Source organism: Natator depressus, chromosome 4 (assembly GCF_965152275.1).
Source record: "Natator depressus isolate rNatDep1 chromosome 4, rNatDep2.hap1, whole genome shotgun sequence".
Lineage (NCBI taxonomy): Eukaryota > Metazoa > Chordata > Testudines > Cheloniidae > Natator > Natator depressus.
In genome coordinates, this window is record NC_134237.1 from 134867589 (window position 1) to 134887976 (window position 20388).

General features: G+C 41.4%; 1 protein-coding gene across 2 annotated transcripts in view; it reads left to right on the forward strand.

Annotated features, from left to right (window-relative positions):
• Positions 1–20388, forward strand: part of ATRN (attractin) — a 265369-nt gene that overhangs the window by 103221 nt on the left and 141760 nt on the right. For both annotated transcript variants that reach the window (XR_012639386.1, XM_074951939.1), the window contains exons 9-14: positions 107–290; positions 1597–1751; positions 7604–7688; positions 16985–17205; positions 19191–19306; positions 20022–20160. Coding sequence is in view for 1 of the 2 variants with exons in the window: in XM_074951939.1 (XP_074808040.1) it covers positions 107–290; positions 1597–1751; positions 7604–7688; positions 16985–17205; positions 19191–19306; positions 20022–20160 (900 nt within the window). In the remaining variant the exon portion in view is untranslated. The remainder of the gene's footprint in view (positions 1–106; positions 291–1596; positions 1752–7603; positions 7689–16984; positions 17206–19190; positions 19307–20021; positions 20161–20388) is intronic.

The following is a 20388-nucleotide window of genomic DNA, read 5'->3' on the forward strand; positions in this document are numbered from 1 at the left end:
TTTTGAGTTAAGGGAGAGTCTGTTCCCTAGCTAAATCTGTTGACCTGTTTTCAGTGCTGATACATTACATGTCTTTTGTCACATACAAGTTTCATTCTCTTCTTAGCGACAAATACATGGAATATTTTACAAACAAGTGGAGCCTTGGTGCAGGGAGGCTATGGTCACAGCAGTGTTTACGATCCAAACACCAAATCAATCTATATCCATGGAGGTTACAAAGCATTCAGTGCCAACAAGTATAGACTAGCAGATGACTTATACAAATATGAAGTTGATACACGGATGTGGTAAGTATCTTTTCACCTTCTGACCTCATCTGCATGTAATGTCTGAGTACTGGCTGTTTGCAGAACAATAAAGTATTACCTGGTTAATTAAACTGAAGGTAGAATACTACTGGTTTCTGTGACTTGGGTTTCAGGTTGTGCGCCCACTCCTTTCTGCCCAACTAACATTAGAAGTTCAGGCTTCCACTTCCTTCCCTTCTCAGGACTGGTGGTACATCCCATAAGATCTTCTAAACTGCCTTCTGGCAGCCCATTTTTTCTGAGCACTTTCCTCCCCTTCAAGGGGAGTGGTGCTTCAAAAGCCCACCCATGCTTTTGGCTGGTTGCTCAACAGGCTTTTGCATTCCGGCCTCCGTCCAGGAGCAGAGCAGTGCTCAGAAACTCCTTCCAGGCAGGAAGCGCCACAGCACTCAGCTCGCTATTCCACACCAGAGCAGGTCATTGGGCTGCATTGGGGAGTGCTTTGCTGTAGAAATGTGACTTACAGGTAGGGAAAATCTTTCCCTCTACATGAACTGCAGTCACAGTGGTGATGTCCAGCAGCATCCCAATGACAACAACTTTGCTGGTTCTGGTGGCATGAACCCACACAGCCAGGAAACTGATATTCGGTCAGCGGTGCATTCCATCCCAAACCTTTTAAGGCCTTACCATCTCGAAACAACGGGGAAATCGCAGATGAGACTGCTCTGTTTAGCTCTCAGTACTGTTAATCATGTTGATTTGATGCAAGGTCAGTGGCTAATATAATTAATGCTGTCCATGATTTAATCATGGATGATGCATCCAATTTTACATGTATTAATCTGCAGAGCTGTATTACTAGTTCAGAAGTTTCAGTCAAGATATTTTGGTTGAGGGAGGAACAGCATCCAATTTAAACAATGACCCTTATGGGTTGGCTTAGGGTTTTGTAACCACCAGGGCAATCATGAAATTCTCCCGGGTAGTTTTTGGCTCAACAGCTGTTGCTGGCCAAATGCTAAATATTGTTTTTTGGTGAAGCCTGGAGATGGCAGATGGATGTATTATATCCTTGTCCAGGACAAGAAGTTTCAGTAGAATGCCCCTGAATGAATATGGCCCCAAGAATCGGGGGGAGGGAGGGTAGTTGAGAAGAGTAAATCAAATTATAGGAGGCAAGGAGCAGACTGGAAAGCAAAGACCATTGCATATTATATTAGAAAAATAAGTACGTGGATTGCCACCACAAATCTGTCTCCAAAGTGGGTTTGGAAATCACTTTATCTTTGTCAGGTGATTGTTAGTTTCTTAAAAAAATATGTGTGTGTTTTCATTTCTGAAGGACGATTCTTAAAGATAGTAGATTTTTCCGCTATTTGCACACTGCTGTGATAATGAGTGGAACCATGCTGGTGTTTGGAGGAAATACACACAATGACACATCAATGAGCCATGGTGCTAAGTGCTTTTCTTCAGATTTTATGGCATATGATATTGGTAAGTTCCCAAGCAAAAATTTTTTCATGGAGATGAAAAGAGAAAACTGTCTTTAAAAAGACTAATTTACATGCTGTGTATATGATACCAAATTTTATTGTAAGAGTACTGCAGGAGAATGCATAAGCAGGCAAGACCGACTTAACTTGGTTTACTGCACATTTCAAAGCAATTGAACTGGGTACTAGTAGTGCAGCGATTTTGTAGGCAAGTACAGGAGCAGTTATATAGTCAGTAGGAGCTCCCATACAGCCCTGAATACTAAAACCCTGTTTCTGAGTAGCAGATCTGTGGTTTGGAATAAGTTTGTTGTTTACTCATTTTGGACAGTGTTTGGGGATGTTTAGCTTGGGTAAACCACACACATTAGCATAAGGGATGTAGGTTTAACATCTCATCCGGGGAACTAATCTGGCATCTCCTAGATGCTGTATCTGTGATGTAACAGAAACTTAGTATGTCATGACAAATACAAACACTGGATGCTGCTAGAGCTTGCCATGTAGTCAGCATTCTCTATTAGTTGACCTTAGGTCTAGGAGCAGGGTCTCCTGAATATAAAGCATCACAACAAGATAAATCTTGATTGAGTAATGTGTACACTCCATAAATCCAAATGTCTCTGCAAGTGCTATTGAATAACCAAGCCAAAGGACTGGGTTTTATTTCAAAGGATTAGGCATTGGAGACTTCGTGTAGCCAGAAGAGGGCAGCATTTATTTGCAAATACCTAGTCCAGAAACTATGTTAAATAAATATAAGAGGTGAAATTATTTAAAAAGAGAAAATACATGCATATCCAGAGAATTGAAATTTTAGGAGAAAGCACCATACAGAATTCAAATTGCTGTATCTTAGGGTATATCTACACTGCAGTTAAACACCTGCAACTGGCTCGGGCTAAGGGGGTGTTTAATTGAGGTGTACATATTCGGGCTGGAGCCTGGGCTGTAGGACCCTACAGAGTGAGAAAGGCGCAGAGCTTGGGCTACAGCCCAAGCCTGCACATCTGCAATGCAGTTAAACACCCCTTTAGCCTGAGCCCCGTGAGCCTGAGTCAGCTGACAGAGGCCAACTGTGGGTTTTTAATTGCAGTGTAGACATACCCTTAGGTATTAAATACAGCAAAGGATAGATCTCACCTACTGAAATTCCCTTAAGTAAAGAATCCCTTCTTGATTCCCTGTAATAGGGTTAATATTCTGAATTTTGACTTCTTGATTTAAGCAAGTTTTTAAACTACACCGGACCCTCGCTAGAACGCAAGATTTGGGATCCATGTGCGGTACCATGTTAACACGGGAACCGCGTTAAAATGAATTGCAATTAAAGTAATTAAATTTGGGATCCATGGCCGCGACCGCGTTCTATGCGAATTTGTGCTATATAGACGCGCGTTCTAGCGAGGGTCTGGTGTATTTATCATTTTAAAAGGTCAACATAAAAATCATTTACAGTAAGGCTATGAATACAATTACTCTCCCCGCAAAAGGAGAAAAAAATAAATCTCTAATGTTTGCCCTATCAAACTGTTATGATACCAATTACTGAGTAAAGCTGTATATTTTGGCAGCACATATATTCTGTTTGGATCATCAATACATTGTAAATCTCAGGTTGGAAGGAGAGAATTCTTAGTAATTTCTATACCATTAGTTTTTTCCAATATTTGATCTTCTGTTAAAGATTGAGAAAGGAGCTTAGAAAGCAAAACATATCAAGTCTCCTAATACTCTAGAAAAATATATTTTTTGGCCCCTCATAACTCACAATTTGCTGGATATAAAATTACAAATTATGCTCCAGTTTTGCTGAAGTCTTCCATTACAAACTTGAACCATGTGTGCTAGTCTTATGAATGATGTCAGAAAAAGTTACATCCTGTAACAATTGAGGAGATAACTTAAAAAAAAAAATCAATTTCAGAATAACCATTTGCTAGAGCATTAAATGGAGCTAGTAGAGTCCTAACTATTTCTCTTCTCACAACACCTTCTTGTCTAGGTGTGGCACAAGAAGAAGGTAAATAAATGACTCTCTGTGGAAGGGTAGTTCCAGATCAAATCTCTTACCCCACTGTTCCTCAAATAACTTTCCTAAAGAAATAATAGGATTATTTCTCACTGCACCCTCTTGTAAGTCGATTTGCACACCTGTTGGAGGATGTGGATTTATTTTCCATTGGCTTCAACCTGTGATGCAACATAGCATAACCTTATATTAAAGACTTTGTCAACAGTCTGGAGCTCTTTAGATTTTCTTCCCTAATAAAATACTGACTTTTCTCTATTAATTGCATAGAGATTTCCAGTTTCTCAGTCTTATGAAAAATGTTAACTTATTGTAAATCAATTAACAAAGTTCAGTGTCTTCCTCTTCTGATGCTGAAGAAGCCAAACTATATGAGAGGCTCTACCTACACCGACAGGGATAAAAAGTGTGCAGTCTTTTGGACATTAGCCTCCACGGCATTCCCTTTTACTTGGCCCAACATATAGCACTTTAATTTAGCAAACTTTTTCTGCTTTTGTTCCTTTGGCTGATTAGTGGGTTCTCTGTGTCTTGTGTGATTTCTTCATAGTGCCTAAAGAAAGAAATTACATGAGAAACCAAAGTAAATAATCAGCACTCAGAAATGTAGTTTATTATCCAATAAGTTCTTGGAATGTATTGGAGGCAATATTTTATTTCAGAAGATGGAGACAGCTATGAGGGGAGATGCTGTTCTAGATTTGATTTTGACAATTAGGGAGGAACTGGTAGAGAATTTGAAAGTGGAAGTCAGCTTGGGTGAAAGTGATCATGAAATGATACAGTTCATGATTCTAAGGAATGGTAGGTGGGAGAATAGCAAAATAAAGACAATGGATTTCAAGTAGGCAGACTTTAGCAAATTCAGGGTGTTCGTAGGTAAGCTCCCATGAGAAGCAAGTCTAAGGGGAAAAACAATTGGAGACAGTCAGCAGTTTTTCAAAGAGACATTATTCAGGGCACAAGAAGAAACTATTTCACTGCGTAGGAAAGATAGGAAGTATGGCAAGAGACTACCCTGACTTAACCAGGAGATCTTCAAAGATCTAAAAATCAAAAAAGTCCTACGAAAAGTGGAAACTAGGTCAAATTACAAAGGATGAATATAAACAAATAACACAAGTATGTAGAGACAAAATTAGAAAGGCCAAGGCACAAAACGAGATCAAACTAGCTAGAGACATAAAGGGTAACAAGAAAACGTTCTACAAATACATTAGAAGCAAGAGGAAGACCAAGGACAGGGTAGGCCCATTACTCAATGAGGGGGAAAAAATAGCAACAGAAAATGTGGAAATGGCAAAGGTACTTAATGACTTCTTTGTTTCGGTTTTCACCAAGAAGATTGGTGGTGATTGGATGTCTAACGTAGTGAATGCCAGTGAAAATGAGGAAGGATCAGAAGAGGCTCAAATAGGGAAAGAACAAGTTAAAAATTACTTGGACAAATTAGATGTCTTCAAGTCACCAGGGCCTGATGAAATGCATCCTAGAATACTCAAGGAGCTGACTGAGGAGATATCTGAGCCAATAGCGATTATCTTTGAGAAGTCATGGAAGATGGGAGAGATTCCAGAAGACTGGAAAAGGGCAAATAGAGTGCCCATCTATAAAAAGGGAAATAAGGACAACCCAGGGAATTACAGACCAGTCAGCTTAACTTCTGTACCCGGAAAGATAATGGAGCAAAATAATTAAGCAATCAATTTGCAAACACCTGGAAGATAATAAGGTGATAAGGTTGCTTGTTTTTGTCAAAAACAAATCATGTCAAACCAACCTGATAGCTTTTTTTGACAGGGTAACAAGCTTTGTGGATAGCGGGGAAGCGGTAGACTTGGTATATCTTGATTTTAATAAAGCTTTTGATACTGTCCAGCATGACCTTCTCATAAATAAACTAGGGAAATGCAACCTAGATGGAGCTACTATAAGGTGGGTGCATAACTGGTTGGAAAACCATTCCCAGAGAGTAGTTATCTGTGGTTCAGCATCATGCTGGAAGGGCATAACGAGTAGGGTCCCACAGGGATCAGTTCTGGGACCGGTTCTGGTCAATATCTTCATCAATGATTTAGATAATGGCATAGAGAGTACACTTATAAAGTTTGCCGACAATACCAATCTGGGAGGGGTTGCAAGTGCTTTGGAGGATAGGATTAAAATTCAAAATGATCTGGAGAAATGGTCTGAAGTAAATAGGATGAAATTCAATAAGGACATATGCAAAGTACTCCACTTAGGAAGGAACAATCAGTTGCACATATACAAAATGGGAAATGACTGTCTAGGAAGGAGTACTGCGGAAAGGGATCTGGAGGTCATAGTGGGCCACAAGCTAAATATGAGTCAACAGTGTAACGCTGTTGCAAAAAAAGCGAATGTCATTCTGGGATGTATTAGCAGGAGTGTTGTAAGCAAGACACGAGAAGTAATTCTGCCAGTCTACTCCGTGCTGATTAGGCCGCAGGTGGAGTATTGTGTCCAGTTCTGGGTGCCACATTTCAGGAAAGATGTGGACAAATTGGAGAAAGTCCAGAGAAGAGCAACAAAAATGATTAAAGGTCTAGAAAACATGACCTATGAGGGAAGATTGAAAAAAATGCATTTGTTTTGTCTGGAGAAGAGAAGAGTGAGAGGGGACATGCTAACAGTTTTCCAGTACATATAATGTTCTTACAAGGAGGAGGGAGAAGAATTTTTCTTATCCTCTGAAGATAGGACAAGAAGCAATGGGGTTAAATTGCAGCAAGGGAGGTTTAGGTTGGACGTTAGGAAAACTTACTAACTGTCAGGGTGGTTAAGCACTGGAATAAATTGCCTAGGGAGCTGGTGGAATCTCCACCATTGGAGATTTTTTAAAAGCGGGTTAGACAAACACCTGTCAGGGATAGTCTAGATACTTAGTCCTGCCTTGAGTGCAGGGGGACGGGACTAGATGACCTCTCGAGGTCCCTTCCAGCTCTCTGATTCTATGTTATGCTAATAGAAAAGAATGGAATAATCACACAGTAGTTTTAAAAAAAAATCATGAATCAAAACTATTATGCCAGGCTACCCTCAAATCACATAACTGCGAAATAATAATGATCTGTGTATACATATCTTAAAGCCCTTGCTCCACATTATGTCCATTCAGGGCAAAACTGAGCACGTTCACATATAAACGGGTAAAAAGTAGGTTCATTGTTTGGTGATTAATTCCAGTAATTAAAACAAACAAAAAAACCCCACAAACTGTTACCCATAATTCTCCCAAAGTCCTTGAAGGTTATTCCACTGAGTCCCTCCAAGGGAGGCCAGCAGGAGCAGCTAGCTCTCCAGCAGTACAGCTTACGCCCCCTCTGCATGGATGGGTGCATAGGCTGGGGAAGAACCATTGCATGCCATCACCTCCTCTTTGGGGGCTTCATGGGAAAGTAGGGATAAGAGTGGTCTCATAACTCCCTGAAGCACAGGGAATGCTACTGTGCCCAGTCCTTATGCAGGCTGCATGATGGCGTAGGGAAGGCTCATTGCACTCCTGCCCACCAGAGACCCGTGTAAGAGCCAGGCTGTATCTGGGCCCTAAGATAGTCTCAAATGGATACAGCGTTCGCTTTGTCATGAAATGTTGTATAGTGTGTTGTGCCTTGTGCTTTTAAACAGCTACCACATTCCACTGTAGAAGGTGGTTGCATTGTAGTGAGGGATGAAATGGTTTCTGTGTAGCTATTGAAGTACTGTACTTTGGGATCTTTCAGGAAGAAATGTGCTATTTAAATGTCAGTTATTAATTATGCTGGAGGAACTTTTCTGAAGTGAGCTTTCCTTAATCCTAGCTTGTGATCATTGGTCAGTACTTCCTCGACCTGATCTCCATCATGATGTCGACAGATTTGGACATTCTGCTGTGCTGAGTAACAGGTCAGAAGACAAAAAAAAAAAAAAAACTCTTGCTTTATATCTGCATACTGTGTCGTTAAATGAGCCCATATGCAAACATATATGTATGTGTTTATAAGGTCACTGAGAACTTCCAACTGGAAACCAAATTCAAGTTCTGTGACCTTACTTCCTGTCATAGCTTCAACTTGCATCTCTGCTGAAGATTTTTAACCTATAACCTCTCAATTTCCAACCTATAACCTTTCTTATTTTTAGCTGTCCTGACTCATTCTCTTCTCCGACTAGACCAGACACTATTGCCATCTCATCTCTAGAACTTAATCAGTCCAAAATTGAGTTTTTCCTCTTCCCTCCAAATACTTCTCCTTCTCTTCCCTTCTCAATCTCCAATGTCATCTCTATTTTTATTAGTTTTAATAGCTCCAAAAATAGACTCTTTCTTCACTGCTCCTACTTATAAGACCTCTGTTCACATCTTTGTTACCTTTTTTTGCTTGCTGGTAGCCTTCCTCCTGTCTGGCCTCATCTGTCTTTTGACAGAAACATATGCTGTTTAGGCACAAATACAGTTGGGGTCCATGCCATTTTGCTGGCTACGTTTGCTGTAATAAAATCCATGTTTTAAGGAGTATGTGATTTGCTAAGTCTCTGGTTTTGGTTCCAGTGCCATCTCTCTCTGAGGATGCCTCTCTTAAACACGTGAAAGGAGGGAGATTATTTAAGTCACAAATGAGAGCTAGGCATGTAATTCCCAAAAACTTTCAAGGGAGTTGAGCTTCTAGCTGCCCTTCATGCCTTTGAAAATCTCACACAAAATAGATAGCAGCTTGACTGTATACTAAATACCTTCAATGCAATGACTTTTGTGAATTGCATTTAAACACATACTTAAGTTTTTTCCTTAATTGGGACCAAAAATAACTGTAGGATGAAAGGAAAGAACTTTTGCCAACCAAATTTCTATTCAGTTCTGTTAGTTTTCATATTCTGCATTAACTAGTCCAGTGGTTCTCAAACTGTGGGTCAGGACCGCCAGGGCCTGCATTAGACTTGCTGGGAGCCAGGGCTGAAGCTAAAGCCTGAGCTCAACCCCTGTCCTGGGCAGTGGGGCTCGGGCTGTGGCTCCCTCTTCCCCCACCCAAGGCGGCGGGGCCCGGTCTCTGCCCCCCTCCCAGGGTCATTTCGTAACTTTGTTGTCAGAAGGGGGTCGCGGTGCAATGATGTTTGAGAACCCCTGAACTAGTCATTATTAAAACAAAATTGTGTGTGCAGGTGTGTAAAAGTAGCAGTAACGCAAAGGTGGTATTGTGCCTAAAACATAGATGTGATCCTTGCCCTCAGGAGCTTGGAAAAATCAATTCCCTAGCTAAATAGTGTACTGTTTTATCAGTTGACAAAATTACTCTTTGACTGTTCATTTGCAAAGAGCCACAGCATAATATTGATCTTTGTGGTGGCATTGTCTCACCCAAGACATTTTCCCTCGTAACGTCTCAATATCATACGAATTCAACACCCCAACCTCAGCACCAGTGCCACCCACAATATATTCTCCTATACCTCTCTGACTTCTTTTAGCGCCATCTCCCCATTGTTGTTACCATGCTAGTAATAGAGGCAAGGCATACGGCGTACACTCTGAATGTTGCGCACTCACATTTAATTGCAGCTCCTCCAGCCAGATTGGTTGGTCCACAATAGTTGGGGCTTCAGTTATTTCCCCCCTTCTATCTGGATGTTCATCCACCATGATTCTTGGTGTGGTTTTATTTACTGGTATTTGATTAAGAAGCACGAAATACCTACCATGTCCCCAAAAGTATATTCCTGTGTTGATTTTCCTGAAACAGCTTAATTTCACCATTATGGAAGAATTTACCATAGCATCATACATCTACGCTTCGAGAGCTGCTGACTCATTCCATCCCACATGGACATTAGCCAATTCTTTTTCATAAATCACATTCAGGGTAGTTGCATTAAATCCCAAATTCCAAAAAAGTGCAATTCAGGAAGCTTATATTCGTGTTGTTTTCATTATGACTAAATTGAAAGGTCAACCAGCACTCCCCTGTTATAATATATAAATACCTCCATTGCTTCTCCAAGTCCTCTGGTGTTAAATATTCTCATGTAAATCCTTTACCGTTTTCCCACCATATTTCAAATTTCACCTCAAAAGGTTCCCCCTCCCATCTGTCTTTGTTTGGTCCTGTTTTCTCCATTGTGTCACATGGATATCTGAACATATTAGCCCCTTTAATCCATATCTCCATTTTAGAGGTGCTCCCACGTGCATATCCTTGTACCTCTAAACTTCTCCAGATACTCACAAAATATAAAAACCAGAAGTCATATCCCCGCCTTTCAGGGTGCCATAATTTCCGTTTTTTCCTGAATCGTGCTGACAGTGTTAGAACTTTTACTTTAAAATCAATTTTCATTCCCTGCAAACTTTTTCTTCTTTTGGTTCCACCTCTCTTGTGTTGAGGTCATGGTCGTTATTCCAAAAGAATAATGTCCAGTGCCTCGGAATACAATACCCCAACCGCTTTTGTTAAGCCTTTGCTAACCCCGTCTGTTTTTGCTCGAGCTCTGGTAGTCTTCTTCCTAAAATATAATTCACACAGCACAGTCTTTCCACCAGACAAATAATGCAAAGCAAAACGAGCGTAAGCAGCAAGCCAATTGCAAAAGTCATAGCACAGTATCCACACTCCCAATTCAGGATCTGTTCAGGATATCTCTGGTGCAGTTGGACATTCCCCTTCTATTAATCTTTGGTCCGTAACTTTAATTTTGATGTGTGTACCCATTTCCCCCTTTTCCCCTTATTAATTTGCACTACAGTGAGGGAATTTTTATTCATAATTGAAAAAGCTCCAACCCATTTTGATTCTAAGACGTGATCTTTTGATGTCAGCCTCAGATACATCACCTTATTCACTATGTTCCATAATTCCATATCTTGAGTGGCCTGTGAGTCCACATGTTCTCTTGCTTTCCAAATTGCATCTGTTAATCTAAATTCCATTTTCTTAAGTTCAGTCGGTAACTCTTTAACACGTTGGGTAAGTGATACTTCCTCTACTTCCCCTTCTCTTGGCTACAGTAGAGGGCTCCACAGCCTCATAGGCTTTCCAAAGAGAATTTAGCACGGCTAGTACCCTGTACCTACCCGATCACTACTTCAAATTGCCACCAACACCAATGGTAATTTCTCATCCCAATCTTTACCTGTTTCCTGTACCACTTTTCGTAGAGCCTGCTTAATCGTTCGATTCATTCTCTCTACTGATTCTGATGATTGAGGATGATAAGGAATGTGTAACTGCTGCTTTATTCCTAAAGCTTTCAGTAAGCTTTTCATTACTTGCCCCACAAAATGCAGCCTATTATCCAAATCAATTACTCTGAGTTCCATACCTGCTAAAAACAATTTCCCATAGTTTCTTAGTGGTTGTCTCTGCAGTATAATTCTGGGTAGGAATCGCCTCCATCCATCCAGAAAAAGAATCCACTACCACCAGCCAATACCGATTTCCTCTGGAAGTTTTCGGCTACTTATCAATATAGTCCATTTGTATCCTACTCCATGGCCCTACAATTCTCTGATGTAACAATGGCCCCGCACTAGGTGTTTTGTTGCTGTCTGCCACTCATTTTGTACCATTTTTAAGAAATCCTTCTACATCTTCCCGTACTCGAGGCCAAATTTCAATTTGTTTCACCTTAAAAAGCATATTCTCTATTCCTTGATGTGCCATGGAGTGGCAGATGTTAATAATTTCATCCCTTTGCAGTTTTTTTCAGGTACCCATCTTACCTCTCCTGTCTTTTTGTTCACTGCATACAATGAGCCTATTTCCACCCTCCATTCTCTGTTCCCAGTAGCAGCAGGCTGGGAATAGATGATGTTCTCCTGGAATTTGGTATATCACTTAAATTCCCAACTTGAGTGGACCAGGCTTTCTAGGCAGATCATACCATGCATTGACTTTTGCCACTATATATGTTAATCCGTCTTGTACAATTTCCATCAAAATAATGGTAATGACAAGACAAACCAGACAAATCTCACAGCATAATTTTCATTGCAACAGTAGATGGTGTTCTAAGTTGTTCTGCTGGCACCAGCTTGCCTGTAGTGTCTGAAAAACAAAAAAACCCACATTTCCTTCCCCGTTGTGGGGACAGATTACTGCTTAAAAATCTCTCTGTTACGAATCTCCTTGCTGATTGCAAGAAAAACCAGAGAAATTACCTCTATACTTTCCTGTGATTTGTTCTATAGACAGGTCAGATTTCAATGGCTTCTACCCTTAAAGAAAAGGGTGAATTATCCCACTGTTTGTTTATGAAATTCATGAGGCAGAGTACTTCAGTTTCCCTTTTTGTACAGCAGACTAGGTTTGTAATGGCTTCTCTGCTGTGTCAAGCTTTAAGTTTATTCACAGGTAATAGCTGAGAGTATTACTATGAGATCTTTGAACATGGGATTTATTTTTAATTACCATTTTTAGCATGCTGAAACCCCCCCCCCCCCCCCCAAATTACACACATTATGCATTGTTACAAGGTTACTCACTAGCATTTATGTCAAGGTTTAACACTGTGACAGTCTGATTACTTAGAGCCACTTCAAGGCTGGGTGTTTCTGACATTGCTTCTTCTGTACATTTCACCCCTGCTCTTGCTTCAGAGATACTGTCTGTCTTTTTGTGCCCCTCCTGCAGTACTTAGCTGCTATTTATTACCAAAATAAAAATAAAAAGGATCCAGAATCTCTCTCCATTTTCCCAGTTGTGGCTGTCCCTGCCATGGCCACAGTCTTCGGTCCTCATTTTAAAAGATATTAAACTTTATAACCACATGGAAGTACCCAAAGGGTTAAATGCTAAATACCAAAGCCACATCATACTAGCTGGCCATCTCTGGCAAAAGGGTCTGTCAATGTTGCAACTTTGGATGTGAGATTCAAATGCCATTTTAGTGGCATTACTTTTTTATTTACAAACAAAACAAGCCCAATTTATTTTAAACCTACAAACAGAATTTTACAAACCAGGAGTGTTGGTTTAGGTCCTTAAAACCTTACGTAATTACACACAAATATTTACATACACACATTCTTTTTTGTGTGCCTAATATCCCTTGCACTGCTCTAATTATTTTTTTCATAATACTATACCCAGATTACATTCCCATTTTGTATAATTGAAGGCAGTCAAGTTAAGTTCTAATACCCCTCCTAACCCCCACCCCACACCTTACCCTAGTGATTTTGGTTACAAACTATTCCTGTGCGAAAAGGGCCCATTTCCCCTCAGAATAGTTGTAAAGACTTTTGGGGATAACACATTGTGGTAGCAGTAGCCACTCTACCTGACTCCCTTGTATAATTTGTTTAACTACCACTGTTCCACCCAATGTGACTGTACCGCATTGCATGTATATTTATATTTACATAACTGGGTTTTATTATTAAACCAAGAATTCCCTTTTTATAACACCACAACTGTTACTTTTTAACGTTCTCACAGATCCTAAGTGTTTACTTCCCTACAAAGTCTGTTTTCTTAAATATAAAGGGAAGGGTAAACCCCCTTAAAATCCCTCCTGGCCAGAGGAAAAATCCTCTCACCTGTAAAGGTTAAGAAGCTAAAGGTAACCTTGCTGGCACCTGACCAAAATGATCAATGGGGAGACAAGATATTTTCAAAAGCTGGGAGGAGGGAGAAAAACAAAGGGTCTGTGTCTGTCTGTATGCTGTTTTTGCCGGGGACAGAACAGGAATGGAGTCTTAGAACTTTTAGTAAGTAATCTAGCTAGGTATGTGTTAGATTATGATTTCTTTAAATGGCTGAGAAAAGAACTGTGCTGAATAGAATGAATATTCCTGTCTGTGTGTCTTTTTTGTAACTTAAGGTTTTGCCTAGAGGGATTCTCTATGTTTTGAATCTAATTACCGTGTAAGGTATCTACCATCCTGATTTTACAGAGGTGATTCCTTTACTTCTATTAAAAGTCTTCTTGTAAGAAAACTGAATGCTTTTTCATTGTTCTAAGATCCAAGGGTTTGGGTCTGTGGTCACCTATGCAAATTGGTGAGGATTTTTACCAAACCTTCCCCAGGAAGTGGGGTGCAAGGGTTGGGAGGATTTTGGGGGGAAAGACGTGTCCAAACTACATTTCCCAGTAAACCCAGTTAAAGTTTGGTGGTGGCAGTGGAAATTCCAAGGGCAAAGGGTAAAATTAATTTGTACCTTGGGGAAGTTTTAACCTAAGCTGGTAAAAGTAAGCTTAGGAGGTTTTCATGCAGGTCCCCACATCTGTACCCTAGAGTTCAGAGTGGGGAAGGAACCTTGACATCTGTAGTATTAATTTTTGCAAAAGCTACTTGTAACTCTTCACTTACTTACTTCTGCATTCAATTCTTTAAGGTGCAATACAGCTGCCTTACCTTGTGGCTTTTCTGTTGTTGTTGTTGCTTTTGTTTGCACCTCCCTTGAATTGCAGAAGCGCTATTTTTGCAGCTTCTGCAATTGCAGTTAATTGTTTCTGAGCAACTTCAGGGGTTAACCCATTCACTCTCTCTTTTTCACTTCAAAACTTTTTTTTTTTTCCTTTTTTCACTCTGACCAAGTGGCAGCTCCTGTCTCTTAAGGTGGTCTATTAACTTTGCTTCTGACTACAAACTCTGTTGTGCCAAGTTATTTTTAACCGCCCCAAACTTTAATTTACAATCCTCCAGTAACCTTTACTAGAGTAGCACCAAATGTAAAAAAAATTACTGGCAGTCTCCCATAATGCTGCCTTTACTCTAAACCAGGGGTCTCAAACTCAAGTGACCACGAGGGCCACGTGAGGACTAGTACATTGGCCCGAGGGCCGCACCACTGACCAACCCCTCCCCACCCCCGCCCCCACCCCACCCCTTTGGTGAGGCCACGCCCCTGCCCCGCTTCTTCCCACCCCTTCCCTGCCCCCATTCCAACCCCTTCCCTGAAATCCCCACCCCAACTCCGCCCCCTCCCTGTCCCCAGGGGGTGCAGGAGGGGTGCGGGGTGCATCGGGGGCTCAGGGCAGGGAGTAGGGGTGCAGGGTGTGGCAGGCTACTCAGGGCAGGGGGTCGGGGTGCAGGAGGGGTGTGGGGTGCAGCAGGGGGCTCAGGTCAGGGGGTTCGGCTGCAGGAGGGGTTTGGGTGGCGGGTCCAGCCCGGCACGCACCAGGGGCAGGGCAGGTTCCCTGCCTGCCTGCCCTGCCCCCGCGCCGCTCCGGGAAGCGGCCGGGACCTGGGAGATGGGGGAGCACAGGGGTCTGTGTGTTGCCCTGGCTGCTCCTCCAGGTACCTCCCCCGAAACTCCCATTGGCCGGGAATGGGGAACCGAAGCCAAAGGGAACTTCGGGGGAGGTACCTGGAGGAGCAGCCAGGGCAACACACAGTCCCCTGTGCCCCCCACATCTCCCAGGTCCCGGCCGCTTCCCGGAGCGGCGCGGGGGCAGGGCAGGTAAGCAAGGAGGGAGCCTGCCCTGCCCCCGGTTCACGCCGGCCTGGAGCTGCTCTGGGTAAATGCTGGGGGGGGCGGGGGTGCCACGAGGAGCTGGTGGGCCGCGTGTTTGAGACCCCTGCTCTAAACTTCGTACAAGTGGACTTAAGTGCCTCATTTCTTTTACCCTCTCCCCTGGTTCCTGTCACACCGACAGAGAGCAGAAGACCAGAAATCCAAAGTGCAGGCACTGCAGTGTTTATTGGGGTTAATTCCAAGCAAACATATTCATAGCTCTACACGCTGGCAGAGTCTGTTCCCCACTATTCCGTTCCCAGCTCTGATGCCACAGAGCCTTGCCTGTGTCCCCATGCTATCATTCTCTTTTCCAGTTCTCTAGTTTCTTTTCCCAGCTGTTCCAACTGAGTCTGCATTACTTGTGCTTGCCTTACTTCCTTCTCTAAACTTTCCTGGCAGATTTTAAAACTGTCTTGCGGGGTCTGTAGCCCGGCACATGCCTTCCCCTTGTATTCAATTACCTTTTTCGTAGCCCGCCACAAAAACCATATCACAGCTGTCCTGCTTCTTGCTGGCATTAGGCTTGTACAGCTGTACATACTTCTCCAACATGTTTTCTAATGTATCAATTATCACATCAGGTTCCACTGTACCCTCCATCCAAGGGCAGGTCCCAAATGCAGTAATCTCCGTCTCTAACATAGAAGGGGCTTAACTTTAATCCATTAGCGTGCCTCCTCTACCCCTTTACTCTTTTTAAACATCTCAAAAACCTCGCACGGTATCTCCCCGCATGCTCTCACTCACTTATACTTAATATGGCATGTTCCCAAAACTCGACGCAGTATCTCCCCAAGCAGACTTCTAATCCTACAAATAAGGAGTCACTTGTGAGACCCCGTCTCACAATCCGGCACTCCTTATATCTCTCCCCCCCTACCCCCCCCGCCCCCGCAATTCTCCACCAAATGTTAGGCTCTGATAGAGGCCTTCCTACGGGATGGGGGAGCAGGCAGATACTGGACAGTGTTGGTATATAATACTCTAAATATTTTTTGGTTGAGAATATAAACCCCACTCACTCCACAGTCACACTCCTTTCATACTACACCAGAGTCTGAAGATCCGAAGCAAATCCCGATGGCTAGTCGAAATTCAGTCTGATCACAAGGCATGGGGAGCCTCACATTACACGCCTCTTCTTTTTCAGGGATCTGGGTCTGTGTCTGACTCCAATTTCAGCTATAGCAAACAACTTTTTTTATAGACCAGACTGTTGCATCATTAGTTCTTTGTCTGTTTAATAAGCCTTTCATCCATAATTCCAGGAGAGCAGTTCTGGGCAGGCCGTCATAATCCAAGACATTCCATTTCCTCTTATGGACATGACAAAGTTTGTTTTGCATGACAATTCTTGACTGCTCATAACCTTAAATCCTTGCTTCAGGTGCCAGCACACAACTCACGTACGCATACAGCATTTATACTAGGCCTGTATGGCCTATACCGTATTGCAACATATACATCACAACAATCCCTGATTGAGGAGTGATCTGATGCAGTTTATGGCTCAAAAGTCATGGACTGAGATTTACTGAACTAATGGAAATCTGAGACACCATTCTGTTTAATGTGTTCCTTAACCAACATCTATGTATTTAGTTGGATTTACAAGAAAAGGGCTCCTATCAATGTATTCTAGGTGCCCTGCACAGTTATCAAGAGCTGTATAAGTGAAATGCAGCTATAAATGGTCTACAAATATATGAACATAACATTTACTTCAATTTTCTTCTTTATGTTTAGCACTGTGTATATATTTGGAGGTTTCAACAGTCTCCTCCTGAGCGATATCCTGAGGTATACACCAGAAAGCTGTGAAGCTTATGACAATGAGACATCTTGCTTAAGAGCAGGTCCTGGAGTCAGGTGTGTGTGGAACACCACTTTTTCTCTGTGTGTCCCATGGGAAAGAGCAACAGTAGAGCAACAACAAAAAGTTTTTGAAGAATGTCCTTCAAAACCAGGTATGTATGCATTGCACTTCTATAACATAGACACATAGCAACGAGTATATTTGTGTTAAAAAGATGCACTACCACCAAAACAAGACACTCCACTACACATGCTTCTCCATCTGAGAGGATAAAAGAACAAACATCACGTGACCGATGTATAGTCTCATAGCTTAATGCACTCCTGGAAGGTTCTCGGATACTGTGGTGATGAGCGTGGAATAAAAGCGTATATAGAATAGACTTCTGCTTTTTTCTTTCCATACTGTTTCAAATCTTCTCTGTTCCTCCTCAAATTTTTGTACATTACATTGTTCACTAAATAGTCAAAGTCAGGGACTGTGGGCCAAGATTCGATATGATATGAACTTGTGGCATCTTGGAGACTAACCAATTTATTTGAGCATGCTTTGTGTGTATAAAAAGATCTTCTACACTTTCCACAGTATGCATCCGATGAAGTGAGCTGTAGCTCACGAAAGCTTATGCTCAAATAAATTGGTTAGTCTCTAAGGTGCCACAAGTCCTCCTTTTCTTTTTGCGAATACAGACTAACACAGCTGTTACTCTGAAACATATGATATGAACGTCAGATATAATCATGAACAAGTCAACTGCGCCTACACTATTGGGTATGCCAGATCTTTTCATTACCACAGTTATAAACTTCAGGTTATTTCTTGAAAATATTTAACATTCCAAGAGTTAGCAAAAAGATAAACGAGTAAAAATCGAGGAGTTGGCTGGTTTTGTGGTCCCAAAAATAATTTGAATGTGTTGAGTATTTGTTTGTTCTAGCAGTAAGCGACAACAGCGTGTGCATTAGCAAGCTATTGCTACATACCTTGTGTAGAAGGTGCACCTGTAGACTTCTAATAAACAGCCTTTTGTGTCTTACTGTGAGAGCATGACTTTAATTTTGTGTTAATAAAAACTGGACAGTTTACAAATTAAATGCTACAGTAAAGTGATAGAAATGGCTTGAGGGCCGCAGACTGCTGCTGAAATGATTGCTTGGCGGTTTGGGGGGTGGACAGTTAAAACTCTCAATTTTTCTCCTTTAAACATCCACCCAACTCAGACTGTTGCTATTATCTTTGCTCCTTTATTAAATTTCCCAATAGGAGACAGGCTTGGACCATTGTTCCATAGAAAGTGACTGAGATTTGTCATTCTGAGAGCCTCCAACTCTGTTGACAAGCACCATTGGGAAAGATGGAGCAGGGCCATGCTGCACTCCTTTGTGCTCACCAAGAGAGGAGGTGTCATCAGATAATTGTTGTTATCACTTTTTCAACTAGAGTGGGGAGAGGGGCTCATAGAGTTACTAATCTTTGAGCAATTTCTTGGAACTACATTTAATTCTGGACTCCGTTTATTAAATTTTCTAACAGCTATCAAGTCTGCAGTAGTTTATGCCAGTGCTCTGCCAGCTCCCAGAGTTGATTTTTTTCTGAAACGTGCTTCTGTAGTATATTGCATCCTTTAATTGTGTGAAAACAATTGATGTAAAAGGACAGTAATTTGGGATCTTTAGTGTATAAACAAAGTACTGCATAAGCAGAGAAGATAAACGAGGAAGACGATGAACTGGAAGATTTAAACTTCATATGAAACTCCCAATTGAGAGCCAGGATTTCTGAAAAATGTGTTTGCATTTGCACACTTAAATTAGATGTCCATTTGTCATTTGCACATATATCTATTGGGCTTACATGGGCAATCTCAACATTTGTGTGTCTTTCTCCATTGAATTGCACGTGCACTTTTCCTGGAAGTGACTTAAAATTATTGACAGAGGAGATTAATGGAATTTCTTTCAACTTAGTTAAATTCAAGTAAAAACAAGAAGTCCAGTTTAATTGATAGCTGTTGTGGGTTATGGAAAATCTGTTGGCACAGCCATTGGTTATAACACGTGTGTAAACAGCTTCTTAGAACTCTGTCAGGAAATGCTTGTTTTGGGTCATGCAGGTTTTTTTCTTTAATTGTTGTAGACCATGAAAAATGTAATCAGATTACAGACTGCTATAGCTGTACAGCGAATACGAATAACTGTCAATGGTGCACTGACCAGTGTATCTTAAAGCATAACAACTGCACAGATGATCAGGTAAATGTGTTTAAATATCACTCTAAAAATGTTAATCTTGCTATGAAGTTTCAAATGTCAGGAAAACTAATCTGTGTCACAATGACCTCTATGTATGTGTTTCTGCTGTGTAACTGTAACTACAAACATCTGAATTTCTTGAGGTTCAGTGGCTTTTTGTGGGACCCTGGATTATATTATACTTCAGCTACTTAAGTAGTGAGTATCCTAAAGAGACAATGGGAAGGGGCAAGGAAAGATGAGGGTATCAGTAATAACATCAAGTATCAGGGGATAGCCGTGTTAGTCTGGAACTGTAAAAGCGGCAAAGAATCCTGTGGCACCTTATAGACTAACAGACGTATTGGAGCATAAGCTTTCGTGGGTGAATACCCACTTCGTTGGCATCTTTGCCGGTAATAACATCATACGATTTATTTGGTAAGGCATGTGCGCATCTTGATGATTCCATTCATAAGGTCAAAAAACCCTTGATTCTCTCCTCACATCTTTTAAGCAAGATGGCACAACTGGTTTAAGAGGGACTTGAGCATGGTGAGGGAGGTGGCTTAGCATGCAGGTTTGGGGAAGGAATTCTGAACATGATACATCTTCTGAAAATATCGGTCCTTCAGTAGACCTAATTTGTTGCCCCTTCTACAGAATTATAGTGGTGGTCCTTGTGAGTGTGAATAGACATGTAAGGAAAAAAACGTAAACATCCCGTGTGTTTTAGGTACCCCTTACTGAATATGACAAATGCCCCAAGGATAACCCTGCATATTATTGTAACAAAAAGACAAGTTGTAAAAGCTGTGCCATGGATCAGAACTGTCAGTGGGAGCCCAGAAATCAAGAGTGCATAGCTTTACCTGGTACGTATATATTGTATTTAAAAACAAATACTAAATCCCTAAATCCAAAAACATCCTTTATTTTCCTCCTCAAAATCTATGATTAGGGTGAGGTAAGGACTGTTCTCTTTAAGGAACAATTAATTTTATAAATATGTTAATGTTATGTGAGATTTGCTTTGAAATCCAACTGATTTTTATTTTTGATTACAAATATTCATACTGTAAAAAAGGTGCAGAAAAGAAATA